The following is a 26,825-nucleotide window of genomic DNA, read 5'->3' as shown; positions in this document are numbered from 1 at the left end:
TATAAATAAAAAATTTCGACAAGAAAACACGAAAAGCAAATCTCTACCGACACCTAACGGAACTACAATTTACTTTTTTACAAGACCAAGACTGGGAACGTGTTTATTGAATAGTTCCTGTTTGAATGTTAAAGCCTATCTTTCCAAGAAAGACTTAGCTTTAATCGTTGCCTATTGTAGCAACAAGTAGACGCCGTTGTTTAATCGTAGGCGCGTGTGAGTTTACGGTTTCCGTAGAGTTTCAAACCACAAGTGGTTATACAAAGAGACTGAACCTTCTATTTTAGCAATACATGGAGTTTGAATTTGCGAAGAAAAAGAATACTAGGAAATAGAGCTTAAATAATCAAGTGTTACGTGGGCACGATATACCCGGAAGTTATTTTAAGAAAAGAAAAAAAACGTTAAATCTCACTGGTAGTCGTCCTTGTTCATATTGACGAGGATGTCACAGTCATCTTCGTTCATCAGCCGGAACGCAGAGCTGATGTGGTGGTTCTCAAGCACCGAGCGGTCGTTGTACAGCTGCGCCAATTGCGACCTGCAAAAAATAGGGTTTTGTTTATATACAAATTTTCTGTCAGGCAAAAAGTGCATCTAATCTTTTTGCAAAACTATTTGATTGTAGTTGTAAAATCTCAAAGAAAGTTGATGCAATACTTGTTAAAGACAAAATTTATCTCAGAAATCTTGCCTTCCCATTTATTGAAAACACGATTCTTTCTTCTGGAAAGAATACAATTTTACAATTGATGCTATGCCTAGCAGCACAAAATATTCATAACGCAGCTAACTTCAATTCTTTGCGAAAACTTGTCAAGATTTTAATACAATTTTTGCCGTTATGTTTTAACAATTTGCCGTTATGTTTTTACTAGGATAAGACTTTGTGGTAACTCTGGGGTAATGACTTTATATGGTCTCGGAAAGACGGTATTTTTAGCTAAAATTTCGGACATTCATATGGAAATATAATACTGAGTATATAGGAACCTAAATTCTGTTAAAATTCAAGTGGCACTGTTGACAAACGATATATTTAGAGGCATTTTTGACCTAAATAAATATGTTTGTGTGGAATTAGGACACTTAAAAGTAAAAACACATCAAGTGCACTTAAAAATACAATAAATACACTTTCTTAATTTCACTCAAGCAAAATACAGCTTCTTTCGAAAATATAAGCAAAATTTAACTAAATAATTATGAAATCACTGGACTCGAATTTTTGGTCCGTTATACAACTATTTCAGAAATTTCAGAACAAAACAAGAACAACATCGACCAAAGGCCCAAAATATACCTTGTATTTGTGTGGAAGTTGTTGGTGGTTCCAGTGTGTTCCAAGTCGTGTACAACGGCCGCCGTTATCATGGAAAAAATCTCCAGGTCGGAAAGCCAATGCTGGGAAAAACCAAAAAAGTTGCTCGTCATTTGACACAACCCAGTGTTGCAAAGAGTCAATGACCTGACTAAAGTGCACTTAAGTCACTGTTCTCATATGACTTGACTTGAATCTTTTGGACAAATGACTTGACTTAAGTGCACTTAAGTCACTGTTTTCGAATGACTCGACTTCAGTCTTTTGGACAAATGAATCAACTTAAGTCATTTTTTTTCAAATGTCTTGAGTTTACTTAAGTATTTTTGAAAATAACTTGACTTGCACTTAAGTCATTGTGTCAAATACCTAGGGTTAAAATTAAGCGTTTTCTTTAAAATCAGGTTATTTTTTTTAATTTCTGCACGTAAAACAATTGGCTTGCTATATGCGCGGTCTTCTTATTTTTTAGTTCAAATATTGCTTATCCACAGATGAGAGCCTAACTTTGTTATCTCTATATAGCCAGTATACTAATTTCAGTTTTCAAGTTTTACTATACATAGACACTCTTCGGCCGTCAATATGATTCAAATACAACAGCTACAAAACAAGCCGACAACTTATAATAGCATCGCGTGTAAACTTAAAAAAAAGTAATTATCGGAGTACTATCAGCAAGCTATATCTTTGCAAAAAAATGACCTGCCGCATGGTAAAGAATCATTAGGTTGAAAAATACTACATCAGACAAATCACGAAAAAATCGCCATTAGCAAAGCTGTATATTGCTTTTATGTATAGTTAAAAAAAAAGACCTATGGTAAACTATCCTTAGTTCTAAAAGCACTAAACTAGACATATCATGAAAAAAACGCGCTTCGCGCTTTAAAATCTGTCGATCTGCAGGGTATAAAAAACGCTCTTTGTCGAAATAACGGCGAAAAACGTTCGGAACATGTGGGGAAAGATATTGTTAAGATAATATATTTTCGCCATTCTTATCGCCTTTTACTTGCGCTTGTGCTTTTATGTGCATTTTAATTGTTTTCATTTCTACTCTGACCTGATGGAGCACGGTTGTGCGAAAGCTTGTCGAGAATTCAATGCAATTTGTCTTTATACAGTGCCACCGGATTCCTCTATTTAGAATTAGACAAACACGGCCATGTACAAATATGGTTAAGATGAATCTGCAACGAGGTTCTCAGTGGAGTTCAAAAAGCACGTGACGAAAAAATCGATTACGGCAACAGGGCGCAGCGACACGAGCAAAAACTGCGCTCACCTTTTTGACTCGAATCGACCCGCTATCCTCGTGTCCCCAAGCTCGATGCATGATGACCCCCACCTCACCCCCTCGGGGGGCGATTATTTATTTATGAGGGGGGAATTCGAGGGCGCGCGCTTTTCAAACGAAATTTATTTTATTCTTTGATAAGGCGATGCGAAAATACTGCGACTAGAGATTTCATTCGATTTTTTATTTCTTTTTTTTTTTTCTTTTTTTTGCGATTCAGGTCAGATGGTAAAGGAATTTTCGTTTTGCGGAGTTTAAGAAAAAGTTTACCGCGTTTTGTTTACTGAAATACTTGGGGTTCGGTTTGTCGAATGAGTTCAGTTCATTGGGAGGCCGCTGTTTTTACTTGCGTAGCTCGAAATGCGAAAAATTGATTTAAAACAGAAACCCAATAAAGAAGTAGATAAATTGTGCAAAAATGTTCAAATCATATTAAAAAAAAAAAATATATATATATATAGTATATTTATATTTATATGTATAGTATATATTTATAATAAAATTTCACGAGTAGGAATTTTACCGGTTACAAAACTCGTATTACAAAGTTATCCAACCGGTAATATATATATTTTTTGGTCGAATATATTGATTGCCAACATGTAAAAAAGAAATCGTAATAATTGGAGCTCAGTGTAGTGTACATACCTCAATACCAAAAAGGTAAAAATTTTGAAAGCTGTTGTACGGGTGTGTTAAGCGTTAGCACGATTTCGGTATCAATGCCTTCAGTTGTACTTGTACAGGATCGGCACCGATACCACCCAAGTATAGGACGAGTTCCGATACCCAAAAACGTATCGCAATTCGACAAAACGAATAGCAAATTTATCCCTTACCAATGACGTCATCATGTCAAAATAGATAAAATAAAAAAATTCCTATATAAATTAAAATCATATCGGCACCGATCCGATATTATCGGACACTCCTAGTAATGTAAGACCAGAAGCGATAGACCCAATACACAGCGGACCATTCGTTCGGTTGAGTTGATTGATATTATATTCGGTTGATTTTGATTGACAGGCGAGTCATTGACATTTTCGGTTGACGCGAAATACCGCGGGACCCTGTTCAATGCCAGGCCATTGTCGCCGAACAGAGATCGCGCGTCTGTTACGTCACAGTACCGTCATTGTGCTGTCAATCAAATTCGCTTGTGACGTCGACGCCGAAAAGGGCGGCTCTGCGGTCGGGCGCGACAATAATCGCGGCAAAACACGCACGAGCGTCGAATGTCGCGGCGGCGAAAAATAGACAAACGACACGCTGTGACGTCACAAAGGCGACGCGAAAATAAAAGTTTCCGGCGTGGGAGGGAAACAAAAACAACGGGCGCTTGAAATTCAAGTCTTGTTTTCCCTCAGAGTGTTCGGGAAATATTATTTCAAGGCGTTCGCAATTGGGAGTGCGTGACCTTTTGACCCCTTGACCGCTGACCGGGGTCATGGGTCAGCGTGCGATTACCCCCCCGCAATTAGGCTTGTGATGTCACAGTGCGAATGGCGAGCGCAACTTTGAAAGGCTTGGCCTCGCTTTTCTCTGATCGAGCTTTGATTTGATTTTTATCGACACCGAAAAAGAAAAATTACGTGTTGTTTTAAACGGCTTGTATCCAAAGTTGTTTAGCGCCAATTCGGTTTTAATTCATTAAATGAATCTAAGGTAATTTTCCAATTTACGGAAACTGCCGTTATGTAAACTTTCATTGCCATTTTGTCTCAGGCTATGATCAATTAGCAAAAAAATTGCTTGCATAAGTGGAAAAGAATTAATATTACAAGAAGGACGATAACAACATGGGCAAAAAAAAAGAAGAATGCCATCAAATGACATCGTGACCTTGCTATGCTAACAGCTTGTAAAATGCTTGAGAATTAATCGTTTGAGGAGGTTTGTCTAGTTTTGGGAACTTACCGCAAATCCTGACTGCGACAACATGCAGTTGAGCGACTGAGCGACATCGGCCGCGTGAATAGGGTTGTGGTAGCGGTTGTTGTGCTTTCTGTAGCCTTGCTGAAGCTTGATGCAATAAGCCCACAGAGACTTGAGTGGAATCTGGTAAAAGTACAAATTTTAAATAAATTTAACAAAGGGGTCTGTGTTTCAATAAAATAAAACGATAAATTATGTTAAACCTAACTTTTTTTCTTTTCTTTCTTTATGTTGACGCTAACTTATTTTTTATTGATAATTATGGTTTGAGGCCCTGCAAGAGGGTCATACAACTTGAAGTTGAATATTTTATGCTTCGTGGCCACTTGTATACATACACTTGGCTCCATTAAAGAAAATACCCGTGTCTCGTTCATCGCAAGTTATTGCTTTACCGTTTTCACGTATCTGGCCTTATTCGCAATGTTAGGCAAAAAACTAATAAACTTTTCAGCATAATGGTTGGAGGTTTCAGTTAGACGTGGTAGAAATATCAAAGCTTGAAAACGAATTAAGATAAACGGGAAACGTACAATCGGTTCTTTTTTCTTTTTTTTATATGGGCTAAGATATTTCTACTATAAGTCTGCATTATCTGCAGTGGTTAAGAAAAGCATTTAGTTTTAAATATAAGGGTAAGGGGTAAGGTCTTCTCAGCGTTAGCTATACGAATAGGACATTGGAATCAGCTATTGCAAAACACTCAATGAACAATCATTAAAGTTGTGTCAAAAGTAGTGTAAGGTATTTTAATTTTGGACCGATGGTGATTGGCTACTTTCTTTAAAGTGTTGCTTAATTTGACGTTCCATTTTTTAAATTTAGAATTATATTTTTGTCTTTATAGTTATTAGTTGCCTTACCTTGAACTTCCGTATGAGGTCGTACTTGTTAAGGAGGTGGTAAAAGACGAACTTGAGCGAGTTCCCGTCGCTCACCCGCTCCAACTCGAACACGTCGAACGTCCACTTGTCGGCGCCCTGGAGCAAAAAACATTAAAGTTGGGGACACGAGGTCATGGATAGGGATTCGTATAATATCGGATCGGAGCCGATAACCGATGCCAAGTGGTAGTATCGGTACTCGTCCGATACTATCTTGTATCGGTGACGATCCGATACCGAACTCATATAGGAAATCCAGCCTTGATTTGCGATCTGCAGTATTTTCTACCTTGAAAGATAGATTTATTAAGTAATAGTGGGTTAACGACTGAAGGTAAACTAAACTTCTTAAAACCTAAGAAAATTTTGGCCAAAACATCAGGTTTTTTTTTTTTTATATAGATCTACAAAACGCCACAAAACTGCACCAACCACGCTTGCACCAACCATTTTGTCAATTGCGAAATGTAGAAAGTCAAGGACGAAAAGCATAACGCAGCACCCTGATTGAACCTCTAAAAATTGACCTAACAAAGGTTTCAAAATCATCTTTTTTTTGCTTATTTGAGCCTATAAATGACGTCATTTGGTATCGGATTGAATCGCGATACTTTTTGTCAAAATTATCGGCTATCGGTATCGGAGTAAAATGTCAAGTATCGAACAACATCAACAGGGATGTTCGATGACTTTGAACAAGTCCAATAAAAAAATTATCAAAAAATAGTTAATTAGCAGGCGAACAGACGAAGATGACTGAGAAAGTAATCTTTTGAAACTCTGGAAAAAATTACTTCACATCCTTTTTTTATCAGTTTTGGTAGTTTGACCACAAATATTTAAATCGAAAATCAAACGGAATTGACCCAAATCAACCAACCTTATTAAGGAGCAAGCAGTGTACTATTAAGGTTGCTTTGGTAAAGCGAAACGCGCAACACTAGTTGGCGAACATTCCGACCAAACTGCATTTTATGACGGAGAGCGCCCAAAACAAATAAAGTCAAGTCCGCGACAAGCGAAACCGGCACTTCCTGCAAAAGCCATAACTCAAACAAATCAGCCGCCAACAAAGGTTTGTTGAATCAAGTCATGGATGAATTGCAAAGCCAAAAAGGTCGAGTAGGTCTCGACACTATCTTGATTAAGACGCTTCGACATGAACTTGTTCAGTTAATGTGACTCAGAAGTAAATCAAAGCATCACTTATAAAAGGTGACACGCAATTGTATTATTCTGAGTTTCTATAGTCGGAGCAACTCAAGGTGATACTAAGTTCGTATCGTCTTTATCACGATGAAGTCGATCTACTCCACCTTTTTGGCTTTAAAAGGAATTTATCAAGCTACATTACAGATCAGTGAATGTACCCAAGTCATGGGTGTTTTCCGATTCGATTTGATCATTTATAGATTGGATGAAACTGAGCTCTCCGTCATTGGTATTTTGTTGTTCATTAATCTGAAGAGTATTATCCATTTTTAGAGAGGTTGTACCCAATGATTATTATCAACACAGTATGTTTTTTCATGGCCTTGTGTACCACTGGGATGTAAATATTTAAGTGTGACGTTTTCCAATAACCAAAGCAGACCAATGTTGGCTGTTGCAATTGTTTTTTGATGTTAAAATTTATTTATACCCGTAATTTGTGGCGATGTTGTACTCTCTATGTTGTAGCCTTCACAGCAGACTATATAATGTGTTATATATATATGATCACGTGTATATATGATCAAGCAACTAACTTATCACAACCCTGGACACATGTTGAAATAAAATCGACGATGGATTTTTTAAGAAAGTCCTATAAAAGTAGAAAATAACTATGTTGCAGAACTTCCGAACAAACGAAAGAGTTGTTAGCTTTTTGCCAAACATTAAAAACAAAACAAACAACAAACCGCAACACCAACTAAAGTTTTTTTTAACATTTTTATCAAATCATTAATAATAATATGAGAGCCTTGAAATTTATTTTCAGGCTAAATTTTTTCCCCCCTATACTGTGTTTCATTTCGCTCGTACCGACAGAAAACGGCAATCAAAGAATCCAGGTTCTTGCAAACCAATATCAAACGCATTCAGCTGTGATCAAAACTGAGCCCAAAGTTCAAAAGTGGTCACCTAAGACGGAAAGCCGATTCCACGGCTGCAACGAAGGTGTGTATTGCCACCACAAGCTGCATGAAACTTAAGCAGATAACCGACTCCAAAATCGAAGAAAGATTGAGTTGAACAATAACTTTTCTGAACTGCGAAGCAAGACGAACTCGCGCTCATAATAGCTGAAGGTCAAATACCGAGCGCAAAACACGGCTTCTGTGGTGAGGAAATAGGATCAGTACGCTGAAGAATTTGCTCGACGTCGTACTATTGGTAGAGTTGTCTGAAACTATTTATTCCTATACCGATAACAAAATACGTCATAGTCATAAAATACTGAAACAAGCAAAATACATTAAATTGAAATGTTGTGAGATAGCTGATTTTGACAATTTTAACTCTCGAGGTTGAAGGGCTGCGTCGGTTACCAATTCATGGCTGATATTCCAGAAATAATTTAGTATTGGATCGGCACCGATACTACCCTCTAGTATCGGACAAGTACCGATACTACCACTTGGCAAGGGATGTCCAACATTTTATTATAGTGGGCCGCATTGACACTTGAAATAATTTAATGGGCCGCAGAACCTATTAAGTTTCAAGATTAAGTATTGCTCTTTAGAGTTATAACAGGCCTTCAGAGTTATATATATATTTATTTACCCATATTGTACTATTAGTGCGCCCCTAAAAGCTGACTGGTACATTTTAGTTAGGCTAATATTGAACGTTTAAAATACTACTTGGAAGTGAAAATGACTAGCGGGCCGCACAAAAATTTCAGACGGGCCGCAATGTGGCCCGCGGGCCGCAGGTTGGACATCCCTTGTACTAGGGGTACATCGAAAAAAATCATGGTTGTTTCTCGACTCGCTTCTCTCTAAGCCTGTGTAGCTCAGTTGGTAGAGCGACGTACCCGGTATGGCCGGAGGTCGTGAGTTCGAACCTTAAAAAAGCAGCTTTCGAAGGGCTCGAGCACAGTTGTTGAACACATACGTGTGTTTGAGTATCTTTCACTTATCCAGCGTACGTTTGTGCTAAATAGCTAACAAACCAAACGGCGACTCACCTTGAGCATTTCGACGACTGCTGGCGGCAGGTTGTTGGCGCTCTCGACGCTCTTACGGAAGATTCGCTCGACGAACATCCCCGCCTGTACGGCGTGCACTACACTGCGCAGCGATCGCTTCTCCGTGTCCCGTTTGCTCCGGATTTCTGTAAGGAACGGTAGCGGTTTTTGGTCGAGGACAAAGTTTGTGCTAGTTTTTTTTTTGTAGAAAACGTATTTTGGGAGGCAGAAGGCATATTATCGTATTTTGTTTCTGGGAGGAACGGTAGTCGTTTGGTCAGTAAAGAGGGTGTGGCGGCAGTGTTTATTTTTTTTTGTTTGCTTTTTTTCAGTGCGAAACGCTTTTTTCGAAGCAAAAGGTTATTATCGTGTTTTGTTTCTGGGAGGAACGGTAGCGGTTTTTGGTCAGTCAAGGAGGTGTGTCGGGAAAGTTTGTTAAGATATGTTTATATTGGTGATGGACTCAGTAAGCCCTTTTTCGGAAACGTCAGATGGCACATTCTTGTAATTGTTATGTGGTTGACAATATCTTTGGCATTTTAGCGTTATTGGCTAATGTTGCGGCAGTTTTCTGAGTTTGACAACATGTTTGGCATTTTTTTTCCTGTTGTTTCTGATTTTTTGAATTTTTTGTTACCGCCAAACGCATTCTACGCATTTCTAATTTTTTTTTTGTTTTTTAGAAGCGGAAAGATTTTTTCGACGTTTTCGTTCGTAAAGCACATTTTCGTACTTTTTAATAGATAAGATACTTCATTTTGGCACTAATTAGGCTAAAACGGATTTTATTGTGTTTCTTTAAATGGACCACATTTTTGGCATGGTTCTAAGCGTGAGTGAAAGGCAATTTTAAATAAGTAACGTATTTTAGCAGACATTTTTTAAGTTTTTTGAACTACAAAGTTATATCGACCGTAAATAAAACAAATATTTGAGAACTGACTTAATAACAGATTTTTAAAATTATAACAAGGCTTCAAATGTATAACTTGACGTTTTTATATACATACGTTGCCTATTCCTGTATAGACATGAACGGTAAATAAACCTAACTTTATAGTCCGGTAAAACTTTAAAGTCTACTAAAAACGTTGCTCAAGTAAAATTGCCTTTTACAATTTCGAAAATATACAGTGTGCGGCATAACAAAACCTAAAAATTGTAACAGGACATTATGAACGACCTGTACAGTATAATCATAGCGGCCTTTTTTACCGGCTTTGGAGTTGCTGAAGGTTTGCAGAAGCCACCTTTTTATTTCTGGGGGCACCGGGGTTTCCCCATTGGGGTGAATGGACATTTCATCTTCGAAGCTGTTTTCTTCGGCCGTGCTGGAATAAAAAAATAACGCAGTTTAATAAGTCTTTGTGTTTAACTCAAGGCATGCATCTGGAAAGCGGTATCAGCTTGTAAAGTAGAGTGTTAAATTTACATTTCGAATTTAATAAAAAGCATTTTAACAACTCATAGGGGCGATTAGATATTGCTGGAAACTTACAAATGAAAGTAGAAGGTCATTTCTCCTACTAGCGTATCATTGAAAACAACATTTGCTTTTAAAAATTGTTGCTTTTAAATTTTACACTTTATACGTATATAGTGAATTTGACTACTTGCCTATAGAAAAGATGCAGAAACACCACTTAAAATTTTTGCAAGAATTTGCCTTTTTGACAAATGACTTGACTTGGACTGAAGGTGTGTAAAATAACTCTGGTTGAAATTAAGTGTTTTAAATAAATATATTTTACCTAAATTAATTTGCTATATATTGGGTCTTAAGTTATTTCAATGAACACTTGACTAGGTCGTTTATCACTGAACCATTGGTATATAGAAAATCCGGTATCGGTCAATAAAAGTAATATCGTTCGACCTGTATAGTTAACTATGTGGTTCATTTCGAGAAACCTATAGGCAAATCGCCATACAAATCCAAACGAGTATAAAATAGAGTTAGCTCAGCCAGGTACATTTTCACATTCCAATTTAGAACGTAAAGAAGCATGTTTCATCAGTTAAAACAAAAAAACTGTTGCGAAAGAACAAATAGTAAACATCCGATCAGCGAATATGCCACTGAACCACAGCAATCAATTATAAAGGTGTGGAGATTACCCGTACAAATGAATGAATAAAGCGCTGAACCATATAATGCAGTGGTTCGTAAACTTTTTGAGACACGCCCCCCTTTTACAACTTTAACCAAACTCGCGCCCCACCTTATTGTTTAAAATCAAAAAAACATAAAGAAGAACAGCAATGTATTTCCAGGTAAGTTGCATTAATGCGAAGGATGCAACTGATTTTTGGATGCCAATTGTTTAATTCGAGTATTAGTAGCAGGGAAATATCACTTCGCCTTAATGTTTAGCCATAATTCATACACAATTTGCTAATTTTCGCGCCCCCCTTTTGAACCTAACCCAAAGGGGGGCGCGCCCCCCCAAGAACCACTGACATAATGGCAAAGCTGCGTCAGGTCAGACGCCTAATATGACATTTTTTTCAGCAGCGTTTGACATAAGCCAACCGCCAACATACATGGGACAACGTAAAAGTCACTTACGCGCATAAAACGAAGCTCTTCGACCGTTTTAACTCTCGTGCAATTGGGGCACGACTTTAGGAGAAGGTTCAGTAGAACGGTTAACGCGTATTAATTGCACCGAGGCATTTAACGCTTGTCTGGTACGAATTTAAACTTAAAAACCTAACGTGAAAGGTCGATTACAAGATGGAAAACTGCCATTTTGTAGATTGCTTTATTAAGGAAAGATTTAAAAAGGCAAAATGTCAGCCGAAATCGTATTTAGTGTTGGGTTTAATATGCAATTGGTATTGGGGATGTTGGAATGCGTGAAAAATGCCAACACAACTATAGTGTTTTATACCCTTTGCTTTTCTAAATATGTTAGAGAGCCCCAAAGTCTATAGTTTTAATTTACTCTCTACATTCTACTTTTAATATAAATGAAAAGTACGAATCTCATTTTAGCCATTGACTAAATAAGGCGGCAAAAATAAAACTATAGGAACCTTTATTTCGAGCGTAAACCATTTTTTTGGCATTTTGCTCAGCAAAGATAACAGTTTAAAGATGTGTAGTTCAACAGTTGTTATTTACATGGGTTGAACCCAAACAACCAATTTCGACAGGCAACCAAAACAATAAGAAAACTTTGGAGCATAATGGTTGGAGGTTGTAAGACGTAATAAGAATATCAAAGCTCATACAGAAGTAGATATCATTTTGAACGTTTCGAATAACTCTTTATTCATTTTCAACATGTGAGAAGGCACATAAGTGTATAACAAGAAAATTCTCTTTTAAAAGCAGCCCAAACTCACCTGAGGTCCTTTGCGTGTCGGTGCTCAAGCACATCGATGACGTACTTGAGGTTGTGACGTAACACTTCCGGCGAGCAGGCCTCGGGTTCGTTACGGTCAAGGTGGCCCAGGAGTCGCCGGAGTCTGAAAGCAAAGAAAAAAGGTCAAAAATCCGACGTGGCATTGCTTATAAAATTCTTTGCCAAAAAACGTTTTTTTTTTGGTTCATATCTTTTTGTTTGCTGTTTTTATTTATTTTTGCTATTACCACATTGCAATTTGTTTGTAGGGCACATTGTGGTTTGTTTTTTGCTATTAAAGTATTTTATTTGCCTTTCTAATACTCGTTTGTCTACTGTGGCACTTTGTTAGATTTTCGAAATCTTTTGATATTGTAGCATTTCATTTACATTTTGTACGAAGCTTGGTCAAAAAGCATTTCGTTTATATTTGAAACGTATTGTGGCATTGTAAAACTGAGTTTACCATTGTAAAATTATTTTGCTAATGTAAAATTTCTTTGATTTAAAAAAAAAAAAAAAAAAATGCTTTGCTGCTAAGGTTGTGAAATATAATTGGATCGGCGCCGATGTCCGATAACAGAAGGTAGTATTTATCGGTGCTCGTCCGATACCACAGTGGAATCGATGTCGATCCAATACTAACTTATATTATAGTAAATTTCGGCCATGGTTTGTGATTAAAAGCAACGATTTACAGCTGGTAAAGTAAATTTCTTGAATTAAAAAACTCGTAAGTACCAAAAAGTCGTTGAGGCTAATACAAATACAATTCGCATGTTTCAATCTTATTTCGTTTTGAACATACTAATGACGTCATTATAAATGGGATCAGAACGTGAAACTTCTTGCCGCAAATATGGAATATAAATAAATAAGAAGTACCGGACATATAGATATTTTATGTATTATATATATAAGTACGGCTCGTATCAAATTAAAATACATTTTGCTATTTTTGCAGTTTGCTTGCTTTTGCTAGAACTGCTATTTTGCATTTATCGAGCGCAAAGCGTGACGACATTCCGACGTTGGTTCATTAATTTTTAATCGAAATTCCACGCGAAAGGTCGCGCAAAACAAAACGCCCATACCGGTGATGTGCTGGGCGACATTTTGCTTTAGAGGCATCCTTCATTAGGTATTTCATTCTGCTACTGGTACTCGATTTATGGACGAAAATGTGCTGCTAGAATTCTAGATCGGCGCCAAATTTGTATTTATTAGCATCATTTTCCACAGGTTATTTATGGTGCACACATTTGATGTTATACTATGACTCTCGTTTAAATTATTTTGTTACTTTTGATATGCTATATAGCCATTTCGATGCTGATTTTTGTGGTCGGATTTATACCCTTTTGCTGCATGGACGTTATTTTTTATTTTCTTCAGCCGTCCGATTCTAAACCTAATGACGCAAATTTTCTTATATTTCTAGGACAAGTGTATTTCTAGACAAAGTGTATTAAAATTTGGTAAGAATGTCGGATTTCGCCAAAAGAATGCAACAAGGTGCTTTTATGACGTAACAATGATTACAACCACGAGTGGTTTACTGAAGTAAAAGCCAAAATTTTAGTTTATATTATTTGTGTTTTTCAATGACAATTTGTCAGTTTAACAAATAGTACACGGCGACCTGCCAGACAATTTCTTTTCGCGACCCCCCGGGTTGGGACAACCCCAAAATTGGGTAAAATTTTGGGGAATTTGGAGAAAATTGCGGAAGCACTACGGATATATGGCCCATAATCATTGAATTTACATTCATGTATCCTATGGGATTCATTGTGTTTTGTAAACTTAAGCTTACATAAAGTTCAGTGACGACAATTGGGTCGCCTAAGCTTAACTGCCTTAAAACCAATTTAGGATTCACAAATGCCATACACAAGTTCGAAAATTCATTTTTCGTCCAATTCCGGCGACCGCGCGTCAAACGGAACACGCCAAAGCGGCTAAAGCGGGCGGCGGCTTCCGTTTTGCCCGTTTTTTAACATTTAATCGCGAGAGCGTTGACCTTTCGAGAGAGATGCGGCAAAAAGGAATGCGTTTCCAAAACGACGCTGCCATTTCGCGTGATACGGTGCGTCCGCAAAAAGCCGCAATTAGCGCCGCGTGAACGAAATGCGCCGCGGCGAAAAAGGGAAAGCGAGAAGGTGATCAAAAACCACTATATTAATTATTATTATCGTGGTGTGCGTCGGTCGCGCTCACGTAAACGGCTAGAATTTTTTTTATTTTTTTATTTTTTTTTATTAATATTTTTTTTTATTTATTCATTTTTATTTTTTTATTTTTCCGTTTTTGGTAGCTTTGTGGTATATTATTTTGGCATGTTGTCCGATATTAATTATATCGGAGTCAATACAACGTAGTATCGGTTATCGACCTCGCCTGTCGGTATATATATAATTTTATTTTTTTTTTCAATTTATCAGTTTTTTTGGTAGTTTTATGGCATGCTATTTTTTTGGAACGTTGTCCGATATTAATTATATAGTATCCAAATCAATTTCAAATAAAAGTAGAATTTGAAGAAATTTGTGGCGATTACATGTTTTAGTTGTTTATTGGAATTTGATACAAAAGTATCGATATAATCTTTCTAGCCCATGTTACAGCAGAAGACAAAACGTGGCTGATATAGTTAACAACACACTTGAGTTTAGTCTTTCATATCGGGCAAATATTCAGCAGTACATTTTACATTAACAGCGCTAAAGCGCCAAATCTTGGCGTAAGAATATTTTCTATTTAAGTTCCATTAAAAAATGTATATTGTTTTACTGAGAATACAAACGCCGACGATTTTTATTTCTTTTCGAATATGACAATTTTGAGTTGAGTTTTTAGAATTTTAGGTCCATGATTATTAAGATTAGGGCAGACACACCAAGATTTTATACATTTCTCCAGTTGCTTTATTCAGCGAAACAAGGGTGAATTCCTCAGAAAATTTGTCAAACTATAATGCTTATATACCATATCGTCAAACAGCAAAGATTTAAAACTCCAAAATACTGTTTTTCGAACACCAATCGTGTATTTAAAAAGGCTCCAAAAAATATTTTCAAATTTCTTTCGAAAAAAGATTTTTCCACCTGAAAATAAAAAAAATCACCTGAGCGCGGCGTAGTCGATCGCCTCGTCATGGCGGGCCTCTATTACGTCACAAGCGCGCTGTCGGGCGTCGACCACCACCGTCGCGGCCTTGGCGTCTCGCTCCACTGACCAAGCCGGTTCCTGCAGGCGGGCGAGGACCTCGGGGGATTCCCCGAGCTGGGAGGCGGGGCCGTTGGGGGCAGGGGGGCCTCGTCGAAGATCGGGGGAGGCGTTCCCGGTGCGCCCGCAAGGGGGTCGCGAACACGCGTTGCCCCCCAGGGTTCCGCCGGGTCTGGCGCCGCTGCCGCCGCCGTTCAGGCGTTGCTGTTGTTGTAGTCGTGTCTTTGTCTGTGTTTGTTGTTGTTGTTGTTGCGATTGTTGCTTCTGTTTGGGCGAGGCGCCCGGCGAAGGTTGGGAGTTCTTGCGCGGTCCGTTCTTTGGCGGCTCTGCGTGTAAAATCACAATAAAGGTTACTTATAGTAACGTTGGAATAGATAAAAAAAAACTGCGACAGCTCCGTACGAGTGGTACGTCTTCTGTCAACACGTCGACGGCGGATCGAACTTAGGCCGTCTCACTGAGCATGTCAGAGGCCCCTATGTTGTCTATTTTTAGGTATTTTCTCAATTAGTCGAGCTGGATTTGAAAAGAAGAATTTCGGCCATCTTGTTAGAACATGTTTCTGGAAATTTAGCAGACCAAAACGTTTAGGAAGTCCAGCGATTGCGACATTGAAAGGACCTGTTTAAAAAATTGTCAAAGTTTAGTAACTGTAAAACTAAATTCACACGGTCAAGTTTAGTGAATCCTGTAAAACTAAATTCACACTGTACTAAACATGTGTTAAGTGAGTGATATAGATTCAAATTAAACGCCTGATTAAAAATGATGACGTTTTGATTAGCAAAATAAATCCATGAAATACACACATTTTGTATAAACGTCCTTTCTACCGGTAAAATGCTGTGAAGGAAAACAATTAAGGTCATAACCTAACGATGTACTCGACGAGTAACTTTGTAATTGTTTTCACTCGGCGAAATTGGTATTTTGGAATGAAAATATCCCATATCTAGCAATACAACTGCACGCGAGATTCGAACAGTTTACATTTCTGCACGCTATATGCTCTTCCGACTATCGCTGTATCCGTAGATTTCAAACTTTAGAGTGGCGAAGGCTGGCAACCTAGCACATGTACAACTCAGTTACACACGTTGTATTTTCTATCCATTTTTTTTGGTCCTTTAGAAATACAACCGCAGGATTTACACCGGGTGGTTTTATGTACATCTACCTTTCGGATACACCTGTCATTAAAGTCATCGTTGTATTTAGCTTAAAATAGTTCACGCCCTTCTAAGGACGGCTTGGCTAAAGCCATCCGTCTGAGCGATTTTAATTCAGTACATGCAAGAAAACGGCAGTCACAATTGACAAAACAAGGTTACACACCTGAATCGAACAGTGAAAAAATTGAAAAAAAGCAGAAAAATGTCTGTTAAATCGCATCAATGTTTCTAAGGTCTTTACCCAACATTACACAAACACTTATAAAGATAGCGATAAGTTTTTTGACGCAATACAAACCGAAGCAATCTGTAAAAAGCTGCCGACTTTTTCCAAGTTGTCAAACTTATTTGCCGAAAACAGCTTTTGCAAAATGATCCCTGACGAAGCAACAAAGCCAACGGAAAAAAGCTCTTGGTTTAAAACATCCCAGAGTGCAACTAAATCCAGACGAAGTGCTCAAATTGGAAGCCACAGGTGCAGATAGACAGCAGAAGAAGGTCTAACGTATCCTACGGGGACCAGTGATGAACAGCGAACAAAACGGTATGCCGGATTTTCGAGGCAAAACAGTGAGGCTGCTGTTAACCCTATCGATCTGCTGTCTACGGTAAAGAAAAGGCGCTTTAAACAAAAAGAAGAAAGCCTTCGTTAGGCGAAAACAATGGTTACATGGGGACGTCGTGTAAAACACAACTGTCGTTTTTTGCATGTTTGCAATTTTTGTGTTATTTTCACCCAATGTTGTAATGATTTTAAGTCAATGACATATAGCAAGCAATGAGTTGACTTAAGTGCATTTCAGTTACTCTTATCAAATGACTTGACTTGACTGTTTTGGGCAAACAGACTTGACTTAAGTCTTTCGGACAAATGACTTGGGTTGAAATGATTTCTTTAAGCATTTTTCATATTTTTTTATAAGTAAAGTTCAAAGCCCATACAGAAGTAGGTAGCATTTTGAACTTTTCGAAGAACTCTTTATTCATTTTTAACATCCAAACATTTGTTCTACTTTTGTTCACACTTGTTGACGTAATGTAATCCCCGAGGGAAAAAGTTTTAAGCTGAACTTGAAACCAACATTTTAAAACGTTAATCTGGGTAAAACAGGTTCATTTTAATTTGATGTCAATATTATGGCGACTGCAACCTCCAGTTTGAAAGGTATGCACTAAAGCACGCAGCAAAAAGCGGCTCATTACTTGTGCAGAACACTTTACATGAAAAATCACCAACACAGCAAGGTCGAATGATTGATTTGCGAGCTTACAACCGTGTTGCTACACAGCTTAACTCGCTATACTCTTAAAAAATGCGCAGCACTAAAAAGTATGTTGCGCAAGCGTAAAGGCAAGGCATCAGGGGCCACAAAATAATTTTACGGATAAAATACGGATCACACACAACAAACTCCGTTCTAGTATTTGTTTAATTTGAACTTGTTAAATGATCTTTTATTTTTCGTAAAATTTCGAAACTGCATGAATATAGTCGGTAGGTGACATTGTACAAAACAGTGTTTTAAACAAGTCATTTATAAATGACTCAAGTCCCAGTTAAACCCTTTGTAAAGTAATTTAACTCCAAGTCGAGTCTTTGATTAAATAGGAAGGCAAGTTCTATAAGTCCACGTCATCAGTTGCCCAAGTTTATTCCGTGTCAAATCAAAATTAGAGCAGTCCAAATTCAAATCCTTTCATAAAAAATGAAGCGTTAACCTATTAGAATTGGTAAACTCGTACTATTGGGGGCAATAACTGAATTAAAAAAAAAGAAAAACAGAACATACAGCAAGTAAATTGTTTACAATAATTAGGATATACAGCTCAATTTTATAAAAAACATGCTTAATGAAAACACTTTATTTCAACCCAAATTATTGGACCAAAATACAAGTCAAATCATATGAAAACATCGACTTAGGTGCGCCTAAATCGAGTCATTGAACATCACTGTCACAGACCTCCTAATCTAATGGTACGTGAGACAAAATATGGCTGACATCGCTGAATTAAACAATGTTCCGCCGGCCGCATATAATGACGTCACGGACCGCATATGACCCACGGGCCCGAGTTCGGACAACCTAGAAGTTAGTAATAAAAAGGAGTAAGTGAAAAACTATGCGTTCAGACCAACGAGTCAGTAGAAAACGCAGCTAGCGATACCACAGGGTTGCAATACACTTTCATTTAAAAAAAATATTGTATTTTCAAGAAACATTCATAGGTTTTGTAGGCTTGAATTTCAATAAAAAATTCATAGACCTGAATTTCGATTGCTTGACGTTTTTTGTAGATAATTAAAAACAGATACAGTATAAATGCCTCGGCCAAAACAATTTAAAAAAGTTCAAATTTGCTATACAACTGCACTTTCTCAACACGTAACTTAAGCTGCACATAAAACAAATTAAAATACTTTTATGAAAAAAAAAACGTATAGGGTTGTCAAACACTTTTCAATACGCAAATCAATTCAAACACTTTATAAGATTAAAATACTCTGTGGCATTTATGTAAACCCTGTATCGGAGATAAAAGCTGGTTCCCAATTGATTGCTTCCCAGTGTTAATTTGTCACCTGCTGGGTGATAAAAGGGAAAAGGCATTTCCTATTTCAACAGCTGCAGTAATACAGCACGATCGAAAATGCATAAACCAAATAAACAATTATTAAGGTGGAATGCTAGGCGCTTAGCAAATCGCCTTGGAATAAAGACTTTACACTTTAATGTTTCGCATATTATTCCTACGTGCGTTAGCCGTTAACTAATATTTGGGTTTAAAAACATCGACGTTAATCTTTTATTTTTTATTTCCAAGGCAAAATTAAACTGAACTGTTAACAATCCTATAATATATAGTAATTATTTTGGGAACACACAATGAGACCTAAAAAGCAAGAACACTTAAAGAACAAAAATCTGTAAAACCATAGTATTAAGACCAACGACATAATAAATCCAAATACGCAATAATATCCATTATCCACGACAGAATAAGATCTTAACCGTCTAAATAAGACCTGAACCTGTCGGAATAAGTCCTAAATTTATCGGAATAAGGCCTGAATGGCCAAAATAACGCCTGAAACTGTAGGGAGAGGGTATGTGACGATCGGGGGTCATCGGTGTCGACGTTTGGGCGCCGCTGTTTTGGCACCGGACTTTTTGGCCTTGTTTGAGTTAGTACTGCTAAAAATCGGGGCCACAGTAAGAATTGGGATTAAAGCCACCTTCATGCTGTACGTAAGGCTTGACATATACTTGCTTTGGCATGAACGATTAAAAAACTTTCGTTTTTTGACGAAAATACAAATATTTATAATAGGTTTATAATAAGTTTTTTTTTCGGGTAACAACTTACTTACAATATATATATGTAATGCTACAAAGCGAAATACTGACTCTCAACGACGCCTTTGTAGCGCCTTAATAGATTGTTTTGCAAAAAGCAAGTATCCCCTAAATTCCTTCTTTCATAAACAGAAAAAAAAAGCTTTTTACTCGATAGAAAACAACGACCCTCACTGATAATAAAACTCATGGAACATGCGTAAGCTCTACCCAACCAAACAACCTGCAAACTCAAAGAGAGAAGTGAACAACAGCAACAACAACAAACATGTTGATTGCGCGTTCACAAGCAAGGCCATAGCAGTAAACGCAACAGCAGCAACAACGGGAACTCTCGCGGCACACGGCGGTATGCAGCGGCATTGCATCGCGTTTCCGTCTTTCAACGGCGCGCCGCGTAAACAAGTTGTTGCAAAAAACCGGCGAGAAAAAAATCGACGCTCAGTGGAGGCCAGGCCCGTTATCCAAAAAGCGCCCTTTTTGCGGCCTGTTTTTCGACTTTTTGGCCGACTTCTAAAGCAACGGAAAACGGCCTAGGCCTATTTGGACACTTTGTGTGTCGTTTGGTTTTAGAAGACGGTTCGATGCTGCATTATTTATTCATGTTGACGCGTGCACGCCTGGCCAAGGCCTCGACATTGCCCCGTGGTTAAAAGCAAGGGGTGGAGGGTTGAGGGGGGCAGGTCGAAAAGGAACCGCCACTGCGTCGAGCCTCTTCGTTTGGCCAAGCTTAGAGCTGGGACTTCTATGTCATTAATTACGTTTGGCAGTATACGACAATATAGAGCCAGGGTTAAACAGGGCTCTAAGATTGCAAGATTTCCAAATTTCTTGATTCCCACATTTTCCGATTCCCAGATTTTAAAACTGCCCGATTCCCACATTTCCAGATTCCCTGGTTTCCATTTTTTTTCCTGCATTCCAGATTCCAAATTCTCAAATTTCCCGATTCCCACATTTCATATTAGCAGATTTCCCGATTTTCAGATTCGCAACTTGAATACGTTGAAAACAACAAGAAAACAGAAAAAAAACACATATAGGCAGCGAAAAGACCTTACCTTACGGCCATTAAGTCGTGCTGCTCTTCAAAGATAAATAAGTAGCTTATAATGATTTGGAAAATGAAATGCGAAGTGGTCAGAGAAAAAGTCCCCAAAACAGTTGAAAAAGGTAACCAAGACGCTGTACCGATACTAACACTTGGCAACGGGTATCGGCTCCGATCCGATATTATCGGACATCCCTAGTTATGTGTGACGATTACAGCAAGATATTGCAGATCGTACACCAGGCTATTTATAATCCAGTATAGACCAAAATAGAATCGTAAATTGCGGATATATCGAACGCTCTTCGATACGGCTTCCCAATGCACAATCATGTTTTGAACAATTTTTAATCGTGATGACGTCATGCGACCTCTTGCACGAAAATTAAATCTGGCACTTATATTTAGCTCCTGAAAATGTATTTCTGGCTTTCAATAAACGGTTATCGATTCGTTACGAACGGCAAGCCCACGCGATGAATTTCAATTTCGTCGTTACGTCTACCTCAAATTAGTCTTGGTTGAAAATGCAATTCAACATGAACAGCAGGTGACATACAGAATCGCGGGCCTGTAAAACACTGGGCGGAATGTGTCGTTTTCGTGATAAGTGCTTTCCCGCACAAACGTACAATGCTGTGCTTTACTTAGTTTTGGATCTCGGGTTTTACTCGGTGAGTTTCTATTTTAGCAAGAACACTTGAAAAATGGCAAAAGACAATACAGGTGATCTAATGAACGCTGCTGGCCCATAAATGCTTTGTAATCGAAAAGGTTAAAACCCAATTTTTGGTTGCAGCACCTTTGCAAGTTTTTGAGAAGCCTTGCAGGTTTTTTGTTATTGATAGCACAGGGGATTTCACATTGAACACGCAACTTCCGAGAGCTTGGGTGGTGACGTGGAGGATAAATTTAGAAAATTACAGGTTTAACCGATTAACCTTCAGGTCGAAACCACGTATGAGCCATTTAAAACGGGGAGTTTGACAGAAAAAATTAGGTACAATTCAACAAAGAAGACCCTGAAGTAGGTTTCATTAAAAAAAGTGTGTTTCTGTGGCTCTTTGTATGATATCAACCGTTTTTGGGGTCAACAACAAGAGGCTAAATTCGTGTTGATTTTGAAGCGGGCGGAAAAGGGCGCTAGGAATTTTAAAGTGCTTATGTAATATGACCTACAATAACTTCACAACGGGATTTAAGCCAAGAAATAGGCTTATATATAGGTTGGGTTTAGATGCGAGAATTCTCGGTTTATTTAACGATACTCTAAAAGTAAAACACAACTGTATATTTATCCATTAGGGTTGTCCGATAATATCGGATTGGAGACGATACCCGATGCAAAGTGTCAGTATCGGTACTCGTCCGATACTAGGGTAGTATCGGCACCGATAGCAAATTAGCAAAAAGAATCACCGAATGCTACTTTTTATCATTCTGAACATCAGTTTTTTTTTTCGAGTCTGACAAGCTTCAGACATGAAGAAACACGTTTAGCAAATAACCTTTGACAAAGATCGACAGATAAATAGAAAGACGAGCGTAAACTTAACAATGTACCACAAAAAGCACACAAACACAAACATTATTCAGACTCTTCTGGTCTAAATTACATTGATTTGGACTAAGAGAGCGATAAAAGCTATTATAAGCGAAATCATTTATGGTAAATACAAGTAGGTTATATAAGGGCGATCTTTATTGAATCAAATACGATTGGCAGCAGGTTTCTGCTTGTTGATCACTGTTCCCTAACAATAAAAGTTCAAGTTTAAAAGCTCAAAAAAAAAAACAGGATCAGACGTTCTCATTCGACTGACGGTGCTAATATAGGCGAAATATATATTCATTTAAAAAATGTCTGATCTTGGTTTCACTTGGGTTTTCAAACTTTGAGTTTTATTGTTAAAATACTCTTCAGCGGAACAGTGATCAACAAGCAGAAACCTGCTGCCAATCGTTTTGGATTCCATTAGGATGCGCCCTTTTTATAAAACCTACTTGTATTTACCTCAAATAATTTCGCTTATATTGGCTTTTATCGCTATCTTCATCCGATTCAGTTTTTACTTGTTTATTGTTCACAACTAGGTTAAGATTCCCGGTTTGTGAAAAGCTGGAAGGCGGGAAAAATCGACTTACTTGTTCGCAGACGCCTCTTAGCGCCGTTGTCTGTCGAAGTTAGGGGTCGGTGTCGGCGGCCAAGCAAAGTCGTTCTCGGCATATTCACTCGACGGGGTGAGGGGGGTCGGCAAGTTTTTTTTCGGGGGGGAGGGGGGGGGGGCAAGCGTCACCAGATGTCGCCCCGCGTTATCTTTCTGGCAGGCGCGACGGCGTTGCTGGCATAGCTGGCGGTTCAGACTTCAGAGACAGTAAACGCCCGTATCTATACACTCCCTATATACTCGTACATGTTTAACTATGCGGGACGGCGATTAGGCCGACAAAGCTATTTTCCTGTAAGACGAGAAAGCGGAAATGTTGTTCATGGAACTCGTTATTGCTGTTTTTTATACTATCTGAAGATTTCTTTCTCAAAATACAGCCACAGATCGAAAAGCGTTGTCAAAGTTAGCACTGAGCTTTTACTATAGCGGCGTAAATTACCCAGATGGTAAAACAGTAACTATGAGTAACGCGAAATAATTCGGAAATATGACGCGCCTATAGAGCTCTAATCTAATTTGAATTCTGGCGGGCGTTTTTCAGCTTCTTTGCAGCATTTCCAATTGTTTTTCAATTTAGATTACAAATCAGACATGCAGAACACAAGTAAACTATGCTTTCTGGTGAAAAAAAAGAGTATAGTCACTTTATTATACACAAAAAAAATAGTTGATTGTTATATAATGCAAACGCATTCCGTTGAGAAGCCAAACAATTCGCCGTAAAGGATACAGTTGTATTACGATAGCTACTAGCATAAAAAACACAATTATACAAACTTCCTACAACCGCCTCTGTTAATTTTTTTTTTTTATAATTTTTTTCGATTTCTTTAAACCGATATGAGCGACAAATATGGGCTGGAAATTGGCCTGCTCCTTTTTTAATTAGATATTAAACTTTGAAGAACCCTAATCGAATCCCTTCGTCCGCCATGATTTAATTTCAAACTTTAAAAAGTCGCGATACGCGGTCGCAATTACAGATCGTCGATTTTCGAATTTCGATCAAGCGGTCTGCGTTGAAATTTAATTCGCGCTTTTAATTGAACGCCCAAATCCGTCGCGCGGCTTTTAACGTGGCGTTTGTTTGTTTGTTTCTTGCGTGATAGGGGGGGGGGGGGGTTCAGCAGAGAGACGCCAATGACCCCTGGAAGCCCCCCAAAACGTCGATACGGTCGCATTGATTGCCACGCAATTGCGCCGTCAGTGCTAATGGGCCTACTTAGCGACAAATTGCTATTGGCATTTGGCCAAGGCAGTCAGCGTCGCCCTAAATTGATTATTGATCGGGGGTTGGGAGGGTGGGGGGTTTAGAGGAAGGTCGGCGCTGTTAGAAGAGGCACAACAACGTGTATGAAGCGGCTTTTAAGATTAAACGCAATTTATTACTTCTATTTCTCGTTAGTTGTCTTGTGTTCGTTCTTTGACGTTTCGTCTTTTGGGGGTCGATGCCGAGCCGGTAAGACAAGAACGAATTCGTGCGCGACAAAATAACTAGATTTGACTTTGGCATTTTTTGGGGGGCGGAAGACTTTTTTGGGGGTACACTATGCACGGATCTGTATTCTGTAATGTAGCTTGATAATAAATTGCAAAGCCAAAAAGGTCGAGTAAATGCTGTCGATTTACTGGACTTCAAGATGCTGTCGATTTACTCGACCTTTTTGGCTTTGCAATTTATTATCAAGACTTTTTTTGTTATAGAAATAGACGATTTTTGTCGAAATTTTAATCAAGTGTGGTTTTAATTTTTTTATAATACATCGTTATGACCAACGGAAGGCAAATCAGTAAGCTTGCGAAACCTATGCTGGTTCGACAACAAGTAAGGATTTTATGAGAAAAGATAAAAACGTGAATGCCTAACTGATATATTTACGACAAGAGATGCGACAGATCAATATTACTGAAAGAGCAAAATAGACGCCAAATTGTTTTGTCAACCACTGTCTTGGCAACGCTGACAAAGTAGCTTAATCCTGACGACAATTTTAGACGATTCTGGGTGGAACTAATGACAAGTCTACGCTCAAAGTCAAACTAAACCTCGTCAGTCATATATCCAATACCAAAACTTCAAACACAAATCCACAGCGTCAAATATATTTCTGCCTGTCTGCAGCGCCAAGTGGCGTAACTAACTCCCTTAAAAAGAACATATAGCCCGATTTCCAGTTAGCCGCGTATATAAACACATGGCGACGTTCCAACTAAACTTCAGTTTGAAAGGGAGCCTGTGCAGAAGTGTGTAGTACTTGCTACGTGCCACGCGGCTCCCGGAAGGGCTTTGTAGCAAGTGGCAACACTTGTTTCGGGCGCCTTGGCGCAAATTTTCCAGGTCGGGGATAAGTTGTGAGTTGTGACCACACGAGAAGCGATAAGGCCCTTTCTCGCACACAACAGTTTAGCGCGGCGAAACCGTGTATTTGCACAAGGGCAACTTTGAAAAGCGACGTTGTGTAAGTTGGTCAGTTTCATTCAATTGACGCAAGCACACCTACGTGTTCCCCCGTAAACCAGTGCTTTTAGTAAAAGGGCGTATCTTTATGGAACCCAAAACCATTGGCAGCAGGTTTCTGCTTGTCGATTATTATCGTTCGACCGACGCGTTTATTAACAAAAAAACTCAAGTTTACAAATATACCCAAAAAAAGTGTCTGATCCTGGTTTTACTCGGGTTTTTCAACTTTAAGTTTTATTGCGAGTGCTTTTAAAACGCGGCGGGCCTCTAAGGATTCTCAAGCTTGTCGCGAAAACTTTTTTTTTTTTTTTGGCAAATTTTGTGAAAAATAAACTATTCGCACTACAAATAGACTTGAAAACATGAATTCAATAGTTTTCAAAGCGCACTGTTTACTAACAAACATAATAATGTTACGGAGTTAACCTTATATTCGTGTATTAAGAACGATGGTCAAGTTAACACAATACTTGTTATAAAAAAGAAAGCATAATTTTTTTGTTTCCTCTCCATCGCACGCAAAAAAACTTAACAAATTGGCGTGAGGCATAATTCAGTTATCTCAAGCGGAAATTCCCACAGGTGGTAAAGCTAAGGAACTGACGCAGTCATTCTTGTATATAAACTATTAGCGACTAAACGGTAGCGTTAATGAGGTACCTGGTATAAGTACGTCATATGCTGTAAGTTATTTTGAATTACTGTTTAGTTTAGTGTGACGACAATGAAATTTTCCGTTTTATGAAACATTCGGTAATACTATTGTTCTGTGACTGCTAATAATCAAGAATTGTGCATTTGGTTTGTGCGCGGTTCTATTCACCTTTTACAATTCACTTTTTCACTTATTCTTTTCCGTCTGGCCTTTTTATTGCTAAACACTACTTAGTGTGTTTTAAAAATTAAAATAGCTTACTTTTCGATCTTTTTGATCTAAAATGTTATTGCTTATATGTGTTCGTTTTTCATAAAAAACTGAGTTCGGAAATTGCCAGATAATAATGAATGACCTCGCAAATGTCAATAAAACAATCCAAGAATGACGCAAGAATTTGCATTTAAAAAAATTAAACAATTGGACGGCCAATACAATACTTTGTATCCTATCAAGCTGTCAATGTCATAAAATTGTTAAAACGTCACGTTAAACAATTGATAAAACGGCCAACCCTAAATAAATTAAAACCCTTTTAACGGTACAAACCAAAACTTCCAAAAGGTTCATACAAACGCCATCAAGCCTAATCTTTCACGGCAACGTTCAAAAATACCTGGCATATTTCGACGGGCCCTTGCGGCCGATTGTTTGGCTTATGGCAGTCACAGCGGTCGCTTGTAAGTTTGTTTGTAGAAAAAGTCAAAGGTATTTGATAGAAATGCGCGCACGGGGTAGGGGTGGGCCGGGTCTGGCT

At 38.2% G+C, this 26,825-nt stretch overlaps 1 protein-coding gene across 1 annotated transcript in view; it reads right to left on the bottom strand.

Moving 5' to 3' along the window:
* Nucleotides 1–26,825, bottom strand: part of LOC146131982 (dual specificity calcium/calmodulin-dependent 3',5'-cyclic nucleotide phosphodiesterase 1A-like) — a 49,039-nt gene that overhangs the window by 5,799 nt on the left and 16,415 nt on the right. Inside the window, exons 2-9 of the mRNA XM_083396449.1 lie at nucleotides 15,099–15,525; nucleotides 11,973–12,095; nucleotides 9,837–9,952; nucleotides 8,622–8,767; nucleotides 5,423–5,539; nucleotides 4,542–4,682; nucleotides 1,304–1,404; nucleotides 416–541 (exon numbers count right to left, since the gene is read on the bottom strand). Of these exons, the coding sequence (XP_083252575.1) occupies nucleotides 416–541; nucleotides 1,304–1,404; nucleotides 4,542–4,682; nucleotides 5,423–5,539; nucleotides 8,622–8,767; nucleotides 9,837–9,952; nucleotides 11,973–12,095; nucleotides 15,099–15,525 (1,297 nt within the window). The remainder of the gene's footprint in view (nucleotides 1–415; nucleotides 542–1,303; nucleotides 1,405–4,541; nucleotides 4,683–5,422; nucleotides 5,540–8,621; nucleotides 8,768–9,836; nucleotides 9,953–11,972; nucleotides 12,096–15,098; nucleotides 15,526–26,825) is intronic.

This window comes from Ascidiella aspersa, chromosome 9 (genome assembly GCF_963924565.1).
Source record: "Ascidiella aspersa chromosome 9, kaAscAspe10.2, whole genome shotgun sequence".
NCBI lineage: Eukaryota > Metazoa > Chordata > Ascidiacea > Phlebobranchia > Ascidiidae > Ascidiella > Ascidiella aspersa.
Note: the sequence above shows the minus strand (reverse complement) of the source record. Positions and strands in the feature narration are given on the sequence as shown.